The 18,987-nt window shown below is 33.8% G+C and overlaps 1 protein-coding gene across 1 annotated transcript in view; it reads left to right on the top strand.

Moving 5' to 3' along the window:
- Positions 1-18,987, top strand: part of PHF14 (PHD finger protein 14) — a 208,501-nt gene that overhangs the window by 8,936 nt on the left and 180,578 nt on the right. The window contains exon 4 of the mRNA XM_065883552.1: positions 6,167-6,311. Coding sequence (XP_065739624.1) covers positions 6,167-6,311 — 145 coding nt within the window. The remainder of the gene's footprint in view (positions 1-6,166; positions 6,312-18,987) is intronic.

Raw genomic sequence — 18,987 nt, 5'->3', positions numbered from 1 at the left:
ATCTGCTGTTTGTCACCGTCCTCAAGGAGCTCACAATCACCGTCCTCAAGGAGCTCAGTCTCTATTCTTAGAGAAATATTTCTATATCCATACCCTTGGGAAATAGTAGAGTTTTCCTTTCCCTTTTCTGTCCTCTCACTCCATTGTTCATAGGACTGCTGAATGGTGCTGAGTGGATTATGAAAACAAAGGTCACCTTTCTTTCAACTTAGTTACATCCATATCCGCATAAAAATTTAGACTTTTAGAATACTTTTGAGCAGGGCAACAAACAACTTAATGATTGTCTCAGGCTTTTAGAGATTCATTTTAAAGGTTAATTCCTTTTTCAGTTGTAGCACCCATCTGAATAGTCACCAGATCTTTGCTTTAGATGTATGGGAGTAAATACAAACTATATATTTACATATTTTTAGTGAATAAGTTCTCTCTACAAAGAAATGAAAACAAACAAACATTTCTTATCCTAAAACAAACATTACTATCATAAAACTACAGTAATGACTCAGTTCTTCCACTTGAAGTTCTACTACTGAAAGTTAGGTTTATCCATTGGGCCCAAGATGCAACATTCAAGACTCTTCAGTCAAACACATTTGTGTCTCTTTGTCTGTGTGTTTATGTATATGTTTTTCTTCAAAAGAAAGATTGAGTTGTCGTCTTACATGTAGATGGACCTGTTACATCACATGTAGAACTATAATAAGTCTGTCATGCCATTAATGTGTTTATAGTCTTAAATATTCACTTCTTTAACAAGCACTTATTTTTTTGTTTTTTCATATTATTGAAATAGGTTAAATTGGTAGAAAGGTTTTCCTTCTATGCTTTATTCTTTTACATTTCTTCTGTTTACAAATTTTACATAGCAGTGATTTTCTATTTTAAGTTTCATTAAAAAATTTGGTGTTTTACCAAAATAATATATAGCAGATTAAGAGGTGTTGTATGTCAGTAGAGAAGAAGCAGTTTATATTTTACATTATAAACATTGGTTAACTTCCAGGTTGCCCATTTTCTTAAGAAGAACATTGCCTGATTCCAGTGCTTACCTAATTCCTATCTTTAGGTAAAGGAAAATCGTCATTTGGAATATAGTATTCATAATGATGTAGCACAGACAGTTCCATATTTCCAATTTAAGGAAACAGAAGTATGGAAAATCTAATTGTTCATACTTGATTTAAACATGTATCCAGTTTATTTTATAGCACTTAATACTAACCTGTATCTACTAAGTTTACCTTCTACAGTATCACGTTCTTGATTTTTATTAGCCTGACATTCATAAAAGGAGGCTGGCTAGGATAGAGGCAGTATGGATTAGATTTATGCTAAGGTGTGGGGGAACACCTGCATATGTCTAGAAATTTGCCATGTAAAATGTATACAAATTATCCATTTGTTAATAATGTGTAATACATAACAAATTGCTTAAGAGATTGTAGACTCTTCTTTATGATGCATTTAAAGGCCACATGTGCTGTTTAGTTTTTTTCCTACTAAACAGAAGAGATTTTAGTAAATAATGGGACTTTATTTATTTAGGTTAATAGTCCGAAAGGAATGAGATTCCAGGGCATTTCTTGGATAAGTGCCTTGATACAGTTGTCAAGAAGATCCTTCTTATAGTAACTAAATTAATTCCTTTTGTGTTAATTTATGTTAATTTTCCTTTTGCTCTACCCTATGCAAAAATGTAGAAGAATTTATATAAGGTTAATTTTCCCTCAATGATATTCTACCTGAAAGCTTGATAACTGTTTTTTTCCAAGACTGTTATTCAAACTCTTCAATAATTTTTGATGATTATAGTCCTATATAAATGTCATTTAAATTAGATATTAAATTTTAAGAAAGAACTAATCGAAATTATTTTATATTTCTAAATTTCCTGTTCTTATAATCTTGATTTTGTAAAAAAGATGACTAAAGGTAATCCTTGTTGTCTTCTGGCCAATGTTTGTATTTTAATCTTCCTGGTTATTTTAGGTAGTGATACCTTGCCAAGTGTTCATTAGTTAATATGTATATATTTGATTATATTTGAAGTTTTATTTTTCTATGCTTTTACTTTGTTTTCAAATACTACTTTGTAATAGAGATAGCTGAAAATGTGGTTTTAGAATACATAATAGAATTGTATTTAGTCTATAAGCAGGAAATTTTTTCTTGGGTGCTATGTCAGGTGCTTTTGTAGGGATATGGTGTTGGGTATCATGTAAATGATGCCCAGGAACTTTCATAATTTTGAAATTTCTTAGGGGAATTTGACATTTTTTTTTTTGAGTGGTGGCCTTTTATAATTATTGGCTCTTAATGGTCTTACCATGCCTATGCTGTAGGCCTTGAAATGCTCTAGAGCAGTGGTTCTCAAACTATTTGGTTCAGGACACCTTTATAGTCTTAAAAATTGAGGACCCCGATTATTATTCATATAGGTTATATCTTTTGATATTTGCCATTTCCAGTTAAAACTCAGAAATTTAAAAAAATGAGATGTATAGAAACACAAAAGTTATTAGATTGATGACACCGTCCCGTGTCATGTAACTTCTGGAAATCTTCACCATACACCATGAGAGAGAGTGAAAAGGCAAATATCCTTAGTATTTACCTTTTGGATCCCCTGGAAGAGAGTTCCCCAGACCACACTTTGGGAACTACTGTTCTAGATTTGGGCATTTGATAGCCTGCATTTTCTTCACATGGGCATATACCTTTGTCAGTGGCATTACGGCATTTTAGTGCTATCTGAAACAATCCCGTTGGAATATGGTTACATGTCTTTTTCAGACTTTTATCTTGAAGTTTTTGAGATTCACCAAGGTTATCTTGCCTTTAGTTTTCTGAAATAAATTTTTTGGGGAGGGCTGTATAGTATTTTCAGATAATGGTTCCCATTTTCAGGACTTTGAAACTAGAGCTTTGAATGAGAATTAGTATATGATAGAAAATCATCTCAGTATACATTTTCAGGTGGAAGTTTTTTGGGTTTTTTTTTCATAATGTTAAATAGATTAGATGTCTTGCCATGTGAAGAAATAGCAATTGTCATCTGAATTTTGCTAATTAAAATGTAAACATTTTGCAAAAATTTTTAAATAGCCATTTCTTTTGGGGGCTTCTGACTTATTAATCATCTGCCTTTTTACACATTTCAAAATAAAACAAATTGCTCTAAAGCCTAAAAAAAAATCAATTTGTAACATTGTACAAAAATTACTTGAGATTCTTGAAAATTTAACCTTCTTTAAAAACTTCTAGGAAGAACTATTGGTCAAACTTGGTATAATAATATTTTCTCATTTTCAGAGCAATGGGATTCTTTTAATTCTGGTTTTATATGAAGGGTGCTGGAATTTCCTCCTATTAAACACACATATAGCTTAGTTAGAATTTACCCTGTTGTATATGTTATTTATAATAATCTTTGTGGAATACATATATAAATGAACACTAAACATATTTGAGAGCTGATAAAAAACATTGGGCAGAATCATTTTTGGTGTAAATTTTAAATCCCAAGGAGAAAAATGAAATAATTTACAATAAGGAGTCACTGATTTATTACTATAGTGCCCCATTTAATCTTAATAATTACCATTAGAGTCCATTAAATTATTCCATAATATTAAAGTTATATCCTAGATGTGCCATTCAAAACCCATTTTCCCAAATTCCATTTTTATGTAAAAATCGTATTTTCAAATGATGTATTTTGTGGTAAAAACTTTAGCTTAAATATTTTCTCCAGAAACTTGAAAAATGATATGTCTTCAGAAATATGCTATTAAAAATTGATACTAAATTGACTTTTGTATTCTGATCAGAAGTGCGCTTCAAGCCATGTTTGATCTATTGAAGACAACCTAGATAACTTTTTAAGAGGATGTATTGTTTAGATTTTCCCATTGAAACATTGTCAGCCATTTGGTTAGGATAATATTGTAGGACTCTAAGTTATCCCCATTTCTATCTGTTTGTATTTAATGTCTAGTAAGAGTCTCAAATGATGGAGATCCGAGGGTCAAAATTGCCAGTTAATTTTGTTTTCTCTGCCTCTAAATGATAATATGTGTAGAGAGAAAATGGACTAGAGATAATTTAGACATTTACTGTTTTTCTGAGCAAAATGGCCAAATAGGAATATAATAGAACTGTCTGTTGATGCCAGTTTTCTGATCCATAAACATTTACTTGTTTCCCACATGGGTAAACCTTTTTTTTCAAGGGCTGATTAGTTGTAGTTCCACCAGGGAAATATTGGCAGAGCCCATAAACATGAGTAGCCTCTCAGTCATCAAACTCTGGTTGTTTGCTAGATCTTTTTCTGGTCTGTGATTTTTTTTTAACCTAGATGTGGTACTTTAAGAAAAAAAATTTTTGGACTTACCATGGGAAAATATTTAAAGTACCAGTGTTCATTGAGGCTTATAACCTTTCTTTTGGGGTTCCAAGGAAGATTCCCCAGTGTAATAAATGGTCAGCTCATGTTTCTCTTTTTGGACCACCTACAAAGAAGTACAGAGGAAAGGAGAATGGGAATGAACATTTATTGAGTACCTAGTATGTCTCAGGAACATTCTTGCCATACATTATCTTGTTAAGTCTCACAACAACCTGATGAGGTAGGTATTATTTTTATCATCCCATTTTACAGATGAGAAAACTACAGCTTCGAGGTTCAATAGCTATTAAGTGAGAGCTGAGAATGAAACCCAAGAACGTTTGATTTTTAAGGCAAATGCTGTTACATTTGAAGCATTGCTAATGGGATGAAAATCTGGGCAGATTTTTGTTTTGCTCACTGTACTAAAGTACTTTAAAACATGAGTTTTCTTTTTAGGAAGTTTTAATCTTTATTTGCTAGCCACGTCCAAAGCCCCGAACTATCGATACTTTTGTTTTATAACAAAAAGGAGCAAAATACAAAATTTTAAAGTACTAGAATTCTCAAGAGAAATGATGCCTCCTTGTTAACTTTTGCATTCTTTTTTGATTTATTTTTTACATTAGCTGCAAGTTTAGATTTATTACACAGAAAATATATTGAAAGAATGTTATTTTGACAGTCATGTGTCTTTCAAATGTTATTTACAAATGGCTATTGAAATGACTCTAAAGGTTACTTTGGATATTGGTCAGTTTAAAAGAATATAGAAATATAAAAATGTTAATATGAAACAATATAGTTAATGTGTGAAATGGAACTAATTTATTTTGTTTCTGAATATGGTTAGGTTCTTAAATGAAAATATATAGACTCACATGCCATCTTTTATTATATGTAATGCTGAGCCCAGTGTGTTAAATATGACAAGAATCATCATCATGTTAATTTGTCATTTAAAGTTTAAATTCATAATGCCGAAGGTTTAAGTTAAATGGAGCACACTCTTTATTTTTTATATTCATTAATACATCTTCCTTTCTCCTTTTATATTACAATTAACTAGGTATCTTTGTTACCAGTTTTCACTAGATATTTCTTGACATAAACCTAATAGAGTACTCTGACTCTTCTAGCAATCAGTCAATCTGGATTCTTTTTTAGATGGTTTTCTGTACCTGTATACACAGATTTCCTATGCAGGCTTTCATGGATCTGTCATTCAGTGGTTTGATGACCCTGGAAATTCTGGATTCCCCAGCACTAAAGGAGTGTAGTCTGTAATATGCCATCACATACATATTTGCTTATACGTTATCTTGATTTTTTTTAACTGTTTAATATGTGTGTGTCTTGTCTCCCCAAGATAAGATTATAAGCTTCCTAAGTGTAGGAAACATGTCTTATAGTTTTAAAACCCATATATAGGGTTAGTAATTACTTACGGGTTAATTTTTCCTTTCTTGTAGTTTCAGGGGTCAGACTATATCCAGAATGGCAAAGCAGATGAAGGGTTGTTGGTTATAAGCTTGGTTTTATATTTCCTAGAGGAGAGAGAATATGGGACTTGCAGAGAAGTGAAAAATTAGAGAGAGGGTGCTTAGAGGGTCCTTTGACAAAGAGGTTCACTTCTCAAACATAGCATACTTTGAAATTACTAAAATAATGGAGTATGCAGCATAATTTTGGAAATGCGTAAAATGATTTAAGGTGCGAATTTTATTTATTAAAATCACCTTTTAAATATGTGATTTTCTGATATTTTAATATTAGGACTCGCTGATTCTTGAGAAGAGTCAAAACTGGAGTTCTCAAAAAATGGACCATATTCTGATTTGCTGTGTTTGTCTTGGAGATAATAGTGAGGATGCTGATGAAATAATTCAGTGTGACAATTGTGGCATTACAGTCCATGAAGGTAATTTTGCTTTGTTTTGTTTCCTTTTAGAAATGGCTAGTTGATACTGCATTTATATAAGTAATATCAGCTACTTTACATAAGTACTATACTAAGGTTTTCCTGTAGTATTTTATGATATTTGAACTAAGACATACTGAATTTTCAAAGTATAATGGGTGTTATTTTTCAGATTATGTTCACTTAAAATGTGTTTAAAAAAATTAAAATAGATTATTACTGTATGGAAATCAGTATTTCTTTGAAGGTCATTGTTATAATATTTTCCATCATGGCATTATTTCTAGTTTTTAACTGAAATTTAGATATAGGAAAACGTCTAGTATGTTAGTCTAGTAGAATGTATTATTTAAAAAGTTATTGTTGAAGTCTACTGGTATTATAGTTTCTTCTTTAATAGTTACACTTTAAAATTTTGAACTTGAAAGGGGAATTTGTAGAGTTCATCTTTTAAAATCTGAATATGTTGAACATATTTTTATATGTAATGTGTAATTACATATTACATATAATATGTTGAAACTATTTGTCCTGATTATGAATTTTGAACCTTTTTTTTTTTTTTGCGGTACGCGGGCCTCTCACTGTTGTGGCCTCTCCCGCCGTGGAGCACAGGCTCCGGACACACAGGCCCAGCGGCCATGGCTCACGGGCCCAGCCGCTCCGCGGCATGTGGGATCTTCCAGGACCGGGGCACAAACCCGTGTCCCCTGCATCGGCAGGCGGACTCTCAACCACTGCGCCACCAGGGAAGCCCTGAACCTTTTTTTATGTAACATTTTGTTGTACTTTATTTAAAATTTTTTATTTTGACATAATTTCTGACTTATAGAAAAGTTATAAGAGTAATAGAATTTCCATATACTTGTCACTCAGATTTCCAAGATGGTGACATTTTGCTATATTTGTTTTATCTTCTCATATAATAATTTTTTCCTCACCTCTCTGAGGGTAAATTGTAGACACAATGTTCAGCTCTACCCCTAATACCTCAATGTATATTTCTTAAGAACAAAGAACAAGGGCATTCTTTTACACAATCACATAATTATCAAAGTCAGGAAATCAGCATTGATAGAATACTGTAATCTACCGATTATATTCACATTTTGCCAATCATCCCAATAATGTTGATTCTAGCAAAATAAAATCCAGGATTATGAATTGCATTCAGTTGTCATGTCTGTGTAGTTTCCTTTAATCTTGAACATATTTTGAGTCTTTTTGTGTTTCATGCCATTGGCATTTTTGAAGAATACAGGCCAGTTCTTTTATAGGATGTCCTCAATATTGGGGTTTTCTTACGTTTTCTCATGATTAGGTTCAGGTTATGTGCTTTTGGCAGGGGTGCCATAGAAGTTATGTTGTGCTGTCAATGCATATATGTTTGTTTGTCCAGTTACTGGTGATGTTATTTTGATCACTTGGTTGAGAGGGTGTCTTCCAGGTTTCTCTGTGGTAAAGTTATTCTTTTTTCCTATCAGTTAATTTTTTCTTATCAAGGCCATGCCTACTGCAAAACAGTGTTTCTATGGCCTTTTCTTACTGGCCTTTCTGGTATTATAGTCCTTCTCCCAAATAGTTCTGGGTGTCTGCTGGGCTTGAGACCTGTGGGGCCTGTGCTTCTTTAACTAGTCCTCTTGCCTTCATGTGAAGCTCCCCTCCCTTGCTGCTAAGACTCACTGTGGGAATGTCTCCTATTACTGTTATTCATTCATTTATTTTTTTCAGTAATGTTTGTTTAGTACCTTCTGTGTGCTAGGCATTCTGTTGGTTTTAGGCATGTAAAATAAACAATATAGACATTGCTGACCTCATGGAGCTTAAAGTATAGTAAGAGAGACAGGAATGAAAACATAAAACAATAAGTATGTATCAGGTGGTGGTCTGGACTATGGAGAAAAATAAATAAGGAAAAGGAATATTGGGAGTGCTACGAATGGGGGTGGTTGAGTGGGTAGGTGGAAGTTCGTATTTATAAAAGCTTACACAGGAAATCCTCTCTGTTATGGTGATATTTGGGCAGTGACCTGAAGGATGTGAGTGAGCAAACCATGTGAATATTTGGGGAAAGAGCACTCCAGAATGAGGGAGTAGTGAGTAAAGATGTTGAAGTGGAAACGTGTTCGGGGTGTTTGTATAATGACATGAAGGTTAGTGTGGCTAGAACTGAGTGAGTGAGCTGATTAGTGGTAGAGGCAGAGCTGGGGGCAAGCCAGATGAGGCCTTGAAAGTCATAGGTTTCAGATTTTACTGTGATGGATCTGGGAAGACCGACATGAGTTTTGAGCAGAGGATTAATATGATTTGATTTATGTTTTGGAAGGATCACTCTGACTACTGGGTTGAGAGTAGACTGAAATGGGTCCAAAATGGGAATCAGGGAGACCATTTAGGAGACCATAGCAATGATCCAAGAGAGGAATAGGTTTTGAGGTGGAGAGTAAAAGTTTGGTTTCAAATTTTTAGGGTTTAGGTAACGTATAGGGGCTGGCGAGATAAATTTGGGACTCATCAGTCTGCAGATGTTATTTAAAACTGTGAGCCTGGATGTGCTATCTAGGGAGCAGTAAAGTGGTCCTAGCACGTCAGAGGAGGTGGGGAACACATTGCCAGTGAGATAGGAGAAGAGCCTTAAGTAGTGACCTGGAGGTTAAGTAAGGAAGATGTTTCAAAAGAGAAGGTAGCTCTCAAATACTGTTTTTAGAGTAAGATGGAAACCTGTCTTGTGGGAAATTACTCTAATGCAACTGTAGACGCCCAGTACACTAGCAGGCAAGCCATCCCAAAGGTCATGGGAAAAAAAGGGTTACGGACAAAATGTTTATATCACATGATTTATTAAATAAATGTAAAATACATAAAAGCAAGGGGAAAGATACAAAATTAGTTAACAGACTATGTACTATCATTTCTGCCATATTCTGTTGTTCACACAGAACAACGCTAGTCAAATGTAGGAGGGGACATTCCAAGAATGTTAATACTGTGGGCCATCTTAGAGGCTGCCTACCACAGTTGCAGATTACATGGCATGTTACTGTGCTGATGGAAGTGACCAGCGGAAAGAGAAAGCTGACAATTGATGATGTAAGGAGAGAAAGGGGAACAGTTGATGGAGCAAGGGCTTTGAGTACAAGGCTAGAGAGGATGGGATCCAGTACCAAGTGGAGAGATTTAATAGATAAAGGTAGCCATAGTAACTGGAGGGAAAAGAAAATATATGGATACAGATGTAGGTAGGATGTTAGATGTGGTGGTCAGAGCATGTGGAAATTATTTTTTGAATGCTTCTTATCTTTTCAGTGAAATAGGAAGCAGTCATTAGCAGAGTGTTGGAGATTTGAGGAGTGAGAGGTAGGTGTAAAATAGTTATTTGGGGGAATAACACAATACTTAATATTGTGTGTGTGTGTATACATACATACATGTATTCACATGTATATATTATGTGTATATATCATTACCAGATAGCAATAAGGAACCACTTTAGATTAGTAATGAATATAAATTGAGACCAGTCAACATGGTTGTATGTATGCATTTTTTTTTTCCCCTCCAGGAGTGGTTCAGATTTCTTGGAGGAGTTGCAGAATAGTTGAACATCAAAAGCAGCAGCTGTGCTGCCATTGTTGTATTGATCACCACTGATGGTCACAAGTATGTTACCATTGCTTGTATTCATGACTGTCATTGCTGATGTGTGATCAGGCATGACCAGTACTATTAGTGTTGTTGACTTTTCATCATGCTGAGGGCACTATCTCTACTTCATAGGTCATAGGTTTGACCATGGATGTGATTTTTAAGGCTAGCACAATGGTTTTAAGAAATTGAATTGATTGCTAACATTTAAAAACTGGGAGATTTTATTTTGCACATTCTGGAATTCGTTCTCTTGAAGTTCTGACAGCAGAAGGTTTTCACTCTCTTATGGCAACAATCCTCTGGAGCTGAATAGGGCTGCCTCCTGCTGGTGAAGCCTACAATCTTCAGTTTACCACTGTCTTCTCTCAAATCCCTTGCTCATTTTTGATAGTTGCCTGGTCCCTAGAAGTATTTGACTGTATAGTTCCTCATCTACTTTGAGGGTGATGTGTCTTGCTGCTGGTAGGCAGGCTCCTACGGCCATGCGGTCTCAATGTCCCACAGCTATGATAGTAAAGCAACTGTTTTATTGTACTATAGGTCCTTCATTTTGGACTCAGGCCTGAGTCTCCTGGGGACTAGTACCATGTACAAATCAGAATGAACCCTTGCCTCTGACCTCTTGTCTTATTTATTTATTTATTGAAGTATAGTGGATTTATAATATTATATTAATTTAAGATGTATGAAGTAGTGATTCAGTATTTTTATAGATTTTACTCCATTTAAAGTTATTACAAAATAATGGCTGTATTTCCATGTGCTGTACAATGTATCCTTGTTACTTATTTATTTCATACATAGTAGTTTGTATCTCTTAATCTCCTACCCTTATCTTGCCCCTCCTCCCTTCCCTCTCCCCACTGGTAACTGCTAGTTTGTTTTCTATATATTGAGTCTGTTTCTGTTTTGTTCCATGTTTGTTGTTTTATTTTTTTAGATTCCACATATAAGTGATAACATAGGTATTTGTCCTTTTCTGGCTGACTTACTCGCCTAAGCATAATATTTACTCTCTAGGTCCATCCACATTGTTGCAAATGGCAGAATTTCATTCTTTTTAATGGCTGAGTAATATTCAATTGTGTATACCAGATCTTCTTTATCCATTCATCTGTTGATGTACACTAAGGTTGCTTCCATATCTTGGCTGTTGTAAATAATGGTGCTGTGAACATTGGGGTGCATGTATCTTTTCAAATTAGTGTTTCTGTTTTCTTTGCATATATACCCAGCAGTGGAATTGCTGGTTCATATGGTAGTTCTCTTTTTAGTTTTTTTAAGGAACATCCATACTGTTTTCCATAGTGGCTGCACCAATTTACAATCCCACCAACAGTGTACGAGGGTTCCCTTTTCTCTGTATCCTCACCAACATTGTCTTCGTCTTTGATTTAGTCTTGTACCTCTTCGATTCTTGGTATGAGTTCTTTCCCAATAGATTCTTGTTTAAATGAATGTAGATTTCTGGAATGACACCCCATTAGTTCTCCTGATGTGTCTAGAGCTATTAAAAGTTCATAATGATACTTGTGTTTCAGATGAATAGTCTCAATAATGGCACATCTACTTTCTTTCTAAGGAAGCTTTGGTTTTTTAGAAACAGCCATAAAATCTTTCTGAGTCAAGGCAGACAAAGAAGATTATCAAACTGAGTGGTAATTTCATTTAGGTCAGAAGCAAGTTGTGTCTGTAAAGTCATGTAGCATTTTTTCTTGTGTTATTCATTTAAATGGCTCTGATGGCACTTGAGCATTTGCTAATGATTGCTCATTTTTCTCCCAAGACTAACTCATTAGAATAGGGGAACTATTTTTATTATGAGAGAAGGAAGAAGGGAAGACACGGAAAGGGAAATTAATACTCCTGAGTGTGATGCTTTGTAGGCTTTTTGGGAGCAAGCTAATATGTGGAAAAAATAAATAGGGAAAACAATAAATAGAGAAACTGAGTAGTTTCTCTATTCAGAAACTGAATATGTTGTAGTATAATTGCTTTGTTGGGAGTATTGTTAATTCTGTGAACTTCAGATACGTTCAAAGTTAAAGATGCAAATTGTAAATCAAAGTAAAAAATAAATCTTGAGTTTTTTAATTTTATTGTTACTACTTTCTTCCTTTAGTATAATTTTCCCTTTCTCTCATTAATTTTGGAGTTTCTTTTGTATGATTGTGATTATATAATTCTCTTTCTCACTTTCTTAGTAGCTTTTCTTTCTTTTCTTAGTAGTAGTATTAGAGCTAATATCTTGAAAGATTCCTAGTTTTGGCGATTTTAAATGATCTCTTTTGGTTTAAGGGAGAAGTGTTATTAAACATCAATGTATATTTTTATAAACCTAATGAATTAAAGTTATGATTAATATAGTGTTCTAATAAAATTGTTATTCCCTGTTTGTTAGTAAACATACCAAATATGGTATTTGGGATCCTTTTTAATGTAATTTCCTGTAGGTCATTTTTATCTACTAGTGCAAAAGATTCCTTGCCAAATATAACTATTCGTTTGAGAAGGGGTTGTTTTAATATGGATATACTCCCGACTTTTCCATTTAAGTTTTTTTAGTAGCACTTGGATAGCATCACTAAGAAATTGTGTTGATTAGTAGATCTGTGAAGACTTTTTCATCTTCCACTAGCTTTGTAGCAGTCTTGTCTACTAAATAGAAAAAGAAAAAAAAACCACATCAAACCCTGCTTAATAATCTTTGGTTACGTGGTTGAATTTCTCTTTTGAGGAAAAGTAACAATAATCCTCAGTACAGTAATGTGCAGCCTGATCAGCATATATATATCCTGGAGATGTTTTGGGTCAAGTCTTACTGACACTGTTATGCACTGTTGCCACCCCATATTAATTGGAACCTGGGTTGAAAAAATATGTAATGATGTGTGACCTGGTCCAAATAACGTAGATTTTTTTGTTTTTTATCTTTCTTCTAGGTGGACCATGGTCTTACTCCCTTTTAGCTTTTAATTTTGTGTATGGTGTTAGGGAGTGTTCAAATTTCATTCTTTTACATGTAGCTGTACAGTTTTCCCAGCAGCATTTATTGAAGAGGCTGTCTTTTCTCCATTGTATATTCTTGCCTCCTTTATCAAAAATAAGGTGACCATATGTGTGTGGGTTTGTCTCTGGGCTTTCTATCCTGTTCCATTGATCTAGATTTCTGTTTTTGTGCCAGTACCATACTGTCTTGATTACTGTAGCTTTGTAGTCTAGTCTGAAGTCGGGGAGCCTGATTCCTCCAGCTCTGTTTTTCTTTCTCAAGATTGCTTTGGCTATTCGGGGTCTTTTTTGTTTCTATACAAATTGTGAAATTTTTTGTTCTAATTCTGTGAAAAATGCCATTGGTAGTTTGATAGGGACTGCATTGAATCTGTAGATTGCTTTGGGTAGTATAGTCATTTTCACAATGTTGATTCTTCCAATCCAAGAACATGGTATATCTCTCCATCTGTTTGTATCATCTTTAATTTCTTTCATCAGTGTCTTCTAGTTTTCTGCATACAGGTCTTTTGTCTCCTTAGGTAGGTTTATTCCTAGATATTTTATTCTTTTTGTTGCAGTGGTAAATGGGAGTGTTTTCTTAATTTCACTTTCAGATTTTTCATCATTAGTGTATAGGAATGCAAGAGATTTCTGTGCATTAATTTTGTATCCTGCTACTTTACCAAATTCATTGATTAGCTCTAGTAGTTTTCTGGTAGCATCTTTAGGATTCTCTATGTGTAGTATCATGTCATCTGCAAACAGTGACAGCTTCACTTCTTCTTTTCCAATTTGTATTCCTTTTATTTCCTTTTCTTCTCTGATTGCTGTGGCTAAAACTTCCAAAACTATGTTGAATAATAGTGGTGAGAGTGCGCAACCTTGTCTTGTTCCTGATCTTAGTGGAAATGCTCTCAGTTTTTCACCATTGAGGATGATATTGGCTGTGGGTTTATCATATATGGCCTTTATTATGTGGAGGTAAGTTCCCTCTGTGCCTACTTTCAGGAGGGTTTTTATCATAAATGGGTGTTGAATTTTGTCTAAAACTTTTTCTGCATCTATTGAGATGATCTTAAGGTTTTTCTCCTTCAGTTTGTTAATATGGTGTATCTCATTGATTGATTTGCGTTTATTGAGGAATCCTTGCATTCCTGGAATAAGCCCCACTTGACCATGCTGTATGATCCTTTTAATGTGCTGTTGGTTTCAGTTTGCTAGTATTTTGTTGAGGATTTTTGCATCTATGTTCATCAGTGATACTGGCCTGTAGTTTTCTTTGTGACATCTTTGTCTGGTTTTGGTATCAGGGTGATGGTGGCCTCACAGAATGAGTTTAGGAGTGTTCCTCCCTCCGCTATATTTTGGAAGAGTTTGAGAAAGATAGGCGTTAGCTCTTCTCTAAATGTTTGATAGAATTCACCTGTGAAGCCATCTGGTTGTGCACTTTTGTTTGTTGGAAGATTTTTAATCACAGTTCAATTTCAGTGCTTGTGATTGGTCTGTTTATATTTTCTGTTTCTTCCTGGTTCAGTCTCAGTAGGGTGGGGATTTTCTAATTCTATCATTCCTTCTACATTTATCAGGCAGCATTTATTTTGTAGAGAACTTCTCCCCTTTTAGCCTTTTCAGTATTACTGTGGTCTCACACATTATCATCTACAACCTCATTACTCTTTGTGATGCTTAGATTGTCCATATTTGACCAGTGAAGAGCCCCTTTCATCAGGCTCTTACTTACATGCACGTGTGCACATATGCATATGCATATTTGCACAGTCCCTGCCCTGCAATAAGTAAATAAATAAGATAAATTCCATGGGATTTTCCTCCCGTATAACTCATTTTATTTCACTCATCTCTTTATTTCAATCACTCATCTCTTAATCTTGAGATTCTTTTCATATGAGTACATATGGATATTTTATTATTATTTTTTTAATGGTATGTATTTAGCTATAGAGTGGTTCAACCATAATGTATTTACTATTTTGTTTGTAGTTTTTTGCTTATATATAGTGCTAACGAATATGTCATATACATGTAATAATTTCTGTGGGGTAGATTCCTAGAATGAATCAAAAGGTAAGTACATTTAAATTTTTAACAAACTTTGCCAGATGCCCTTCAAAAAGACTGTATTTATTTGTGTTCTTACCAACAGTGTACAAACTACTTGATAACTCTGCAACACTGCATATTAATAAATTAAAAAAATATTTTGGAGACTATCTCTTAATTATGTGTTCACTTTATTTGTATTGAAGTTTGGTATCTGTGGCTATTTTCTTTTTTCTGTTACTTTCTATATATTTCTCTTGTCATTTCTTGTCTTTTTCTCATTGACTTCTTGGGATTTTTTTTTTAAATGTTAATCCTTTGTTAGCTATATGTGTTACAAATAGTTTTCATCCTTGCGAATACTTTTTCCACCCTGTTCCGTACCTTTTAACTTTGTAATATTTTTCACTGTTTAGAATGTTCATTTTTATACAAATATGTAGATATTCCTCTGATAGTTTTAAAGTTCCAAAATGAATTTTTATCTAAAATTAATGAATTCAGAAGAAGTGAAATTTTCTAAGGCATAATAGGAAACTAGTGTTGCTAGGTTTTATGTTTTTGGTTTTGGTTTTCAATCAGGTGCCTAAGTGACAGACTTCTGTATTGTAAATCGGCCATGCAACTTTTCCTTAAACATTTCATGGTTAAACATGAACGTATTAAATGTTTTATTTTAGAGAAAGCTAATTCTCCTTCATAATATATTGCATGAATAGTAAATAAAATGTGAGAACTATAGAACAGAGAAGATAAAACATTTCTAACAGTCCTAATATCCAGACTACCATAGTTAGTGCTTTTGTGTATTTGCTTTATCATTTCTTTTTCTTTTTTCCCTTTTTAAAAAAAATATACTTATGGCTTAAGTAATTATAATTTAGGTAAGTTTTTTAAAAAATTAATTAATTAATTAATTTATTTTAATTTTGGCTGTGTTGTGTCTTTCTTGCTGTGCGCGGGCTTTCTCTAGTTGCAGCGAGAGGAGGCTACTCTTCATTGCGGTGCACGGGCTTCTCACTGCAGTGGCTTCTCTTGTTGCAGAGCATGGGTTCTAGGCACACGGGCTTCAGTAGTTGCAGCACGCAGTCTCCATAGTTGTGGCTCATGGGCTCTAGAGCACAGGCTCAGTAGTTGCGGCGCAGTGACTTAGTTGCTCCACGGCATGTGGAATCTTCTTGCACCAGGGTTCGAACCCATGTCCCCTGCATTGGCAGGCGGATTCTTAACCACTGTGCCACCAGGGAAGTCCTAGGTAAGTTTTTAAGTTGAGATTTTGCTAAAAGATAGTTTTCCAAATGTGGTTATTAAATGTATAACTGTCTATTTTTCAGAGTACTTATTTCATCTAAGTGTAGATGAATTTCTTTTTTGTTTGGGTTGCAGCTTGTCACTTAGTATAAGCACCTTTGTGACAAGATCTTGTAACTGACTTGTAATAGTAGGGTACCCCTGACTGTGATGTCAGTTATCCTGATGTACTGATTGTACTGTCTGAAGAAAAATGTCACCTACATGTCATAGTACATGACAGAGCATTAGGTAGCACACTTGCCAGCAATGCATTAAATAAGGTCTACTAAGATGTTTTCCCCCCTTTGTTTATTTTTCAGTCTGCTGTTAGCCTAGCCCTAGACTATTTTTATTTCTTAGCATATGCAAAAATATATTCTTATGAGTGTTTATTGGGTAGTAAAGTATGTTCAAGTTATAACCATTTGGACTTTATATGTGAGCAGGCACTTTTGCTCTTTTATGCTTTAGGATATATTTGTGACAGGTATCATGCATGTTATAAGTTCTTTTCTCATAAACAACAATATTACTCAATTTAAAATCTTTTATTTTAGTGGGTTTTGTAATCAGAGTTCTAGTGATAGGATGTTAAGTACAGAAAAATGTTTTAAATTTCAAAATGGCAAATTTTTTGTTCCTGTTTTTTAATTTTCTATACTGAGAGGTAGTTAGAATAGATGTTAAATACTTACTGCAGATGAGGTAACTCAGCCTTAGAGATGTGGTTTGTGTACAGCTACATAGCTAGAAAGTAGAAGACTGTAGGTCTTTTGATCTCCCATGCCAGGCTGAATGGGAATATTTCTACTAATTTGGGTTATACGTATTCTTGTATAACTCAAAACAATTGTAAGCACATTTTATATTATTTTGCATTAAATATGATTTGTATAAGTTGCATGTACTACCCAGAGGTTGATTGTTAGACAGTCATAGAACCATGTTTTCTCTGTTTACCCATTTAAAAACATGAAAAACCTATATGAAATAGGTTTTATATATCTATAAATTTTTTATTTTATATGTTTACCCATATAAAAGACTTTTTTTCTGTAATCATATTGAAAGTGTACTTTTTGCATCTTTTACTCAAAATTAGGTAGAAGAGAATAAACCTTGTTTTATGGTAGTTTAAATTCTTTTGTCTATGGAAGAAAAAATATTTAAAAATGTATTTAGTCATTAATTAAAATGGATTAGAGTGGATATAAATGCTAGAACTTTGTTCTAGAGCTCAGTAAACCCAACAGGTATGGCAGAGAAATAGGGGAAAAGTGGCAAGTAAAGAACTCCGTAAAGGTAATAACACAGTGTGGATTATTTTTCAAGGGCAGTGAAGCTGAAGAAGAAATACTTATCCACTTGCTGCTTGTTCTTTGTGCTTATATAATACCAGTCTGCTAGGTTACAAAGTAGGAATTTCCTAGGTTGAAATCACTTCTCAGGTTGTTTGTAGGTGGTTTAATCATTATGCAGGTGTTTGTCAGGTGTGTGGTATATTCTTTAAAAATTAGAATTGAAACTGCTTTATTCTAAAAGAGTGAACTGCTGTGATTTACCTTGATATTGGTGAATGAGATGAATAAAATGGATAGTCACTTGGGGGTTTTATTGTCTTGGGACTTTGTGTGAATACAAATGAAAGAATTTGCCTCGAAGGAATATTATTTTGTAAAGAAAATAGACTTTTCTCTTTGTAGTATTGCATAACCTTTTGAGAAATCAAATTGACTGTTTTTATTGTTTTATGATTTTTTTGAATAAAATGTTTTGCTTACTGTTACCTTTACTGAAGAATATTCTTCTATTGGTGATGGTTAATAATAGCTACTCCCAGAAGAAAATTTTATTTCTTTTTCATTTTATAATTTATCATTTAAAAAATGTATATCTAAACAGAAGTGATGAAGTTGATATTTATTACCAAGCACAATTTAATTATATTAAAGAAATTAATAGTTTGATTCCTTTTCTTATCTTGTGCATGATAGTCTAGCTCCTTTAAAATCTTTTCTCTGGCATTCTTTCGTATGACTTTTCAGATTATGTTAAGTTTCACCATTATAAAGCCTTTGAATAACATAAACTTGACAATAATTAAGGGATTTGCGTGAGGCAGCTTATGTAAATCACAGTTGCAAACAACTTTTTAGTTTTCTGCCTACTACGATATTTTAATATAATCTATATGGAGTGGTACTACTGTGTGAATAAAATACTTATGCAGGACTGTTGACCTATTAACGACATCTAGTAAATTAATGTTGGTAGTTTAAAATTATTTATTAATGTGTATGGTTCTTTTTCTTTCTGGGTGACTTGTTCAACTCAGTATTTATTTACATACTTATTTATTTTTTTTAACTTGGATGTCTTTGGTGGTTATGTGAAGATGCTTTTCAACAGGCTCCTGTTGTCTGTGTAGTGTATAACCAGTTTCAGTAATCACATGATCTTACATTGGATGCATATAAACTTACCTACATGGTGAGTCCTTTTGAGAGATGCTTGTTACTTATATATGTTTCTCATAGTGGTTTTTTTAATGGCTTCAGTTTATTGAAGGGTACTTTGGGTACTTAGTGCCCTTTCGAGTTTGGCACTAAGACTACCCTCTTAGAATAAACCTGGTGAAAAGTATCCTGGGAAGGTTGATTATAGGCTGTATGTAGAAGTGACC

This window comes from Phocoena phocoena, chromosome 9 (assembly GCF_963924675.1).
Source record: "Phocoena phocoena chromosome 9, mPhoPho1.1, whole genome shotgun sequence".
NCBI lineage: Eukaryota > Metazoa > Chordata > Mammalia > Artiodactyla > Phocoenidae > Phocoena > Phocoena phocoena.
The sequence above is the reverse complement of the archived record's forward strand: the minus strand, read 5'-3'. Positions and strand labels throughout refer to the sequence as shown.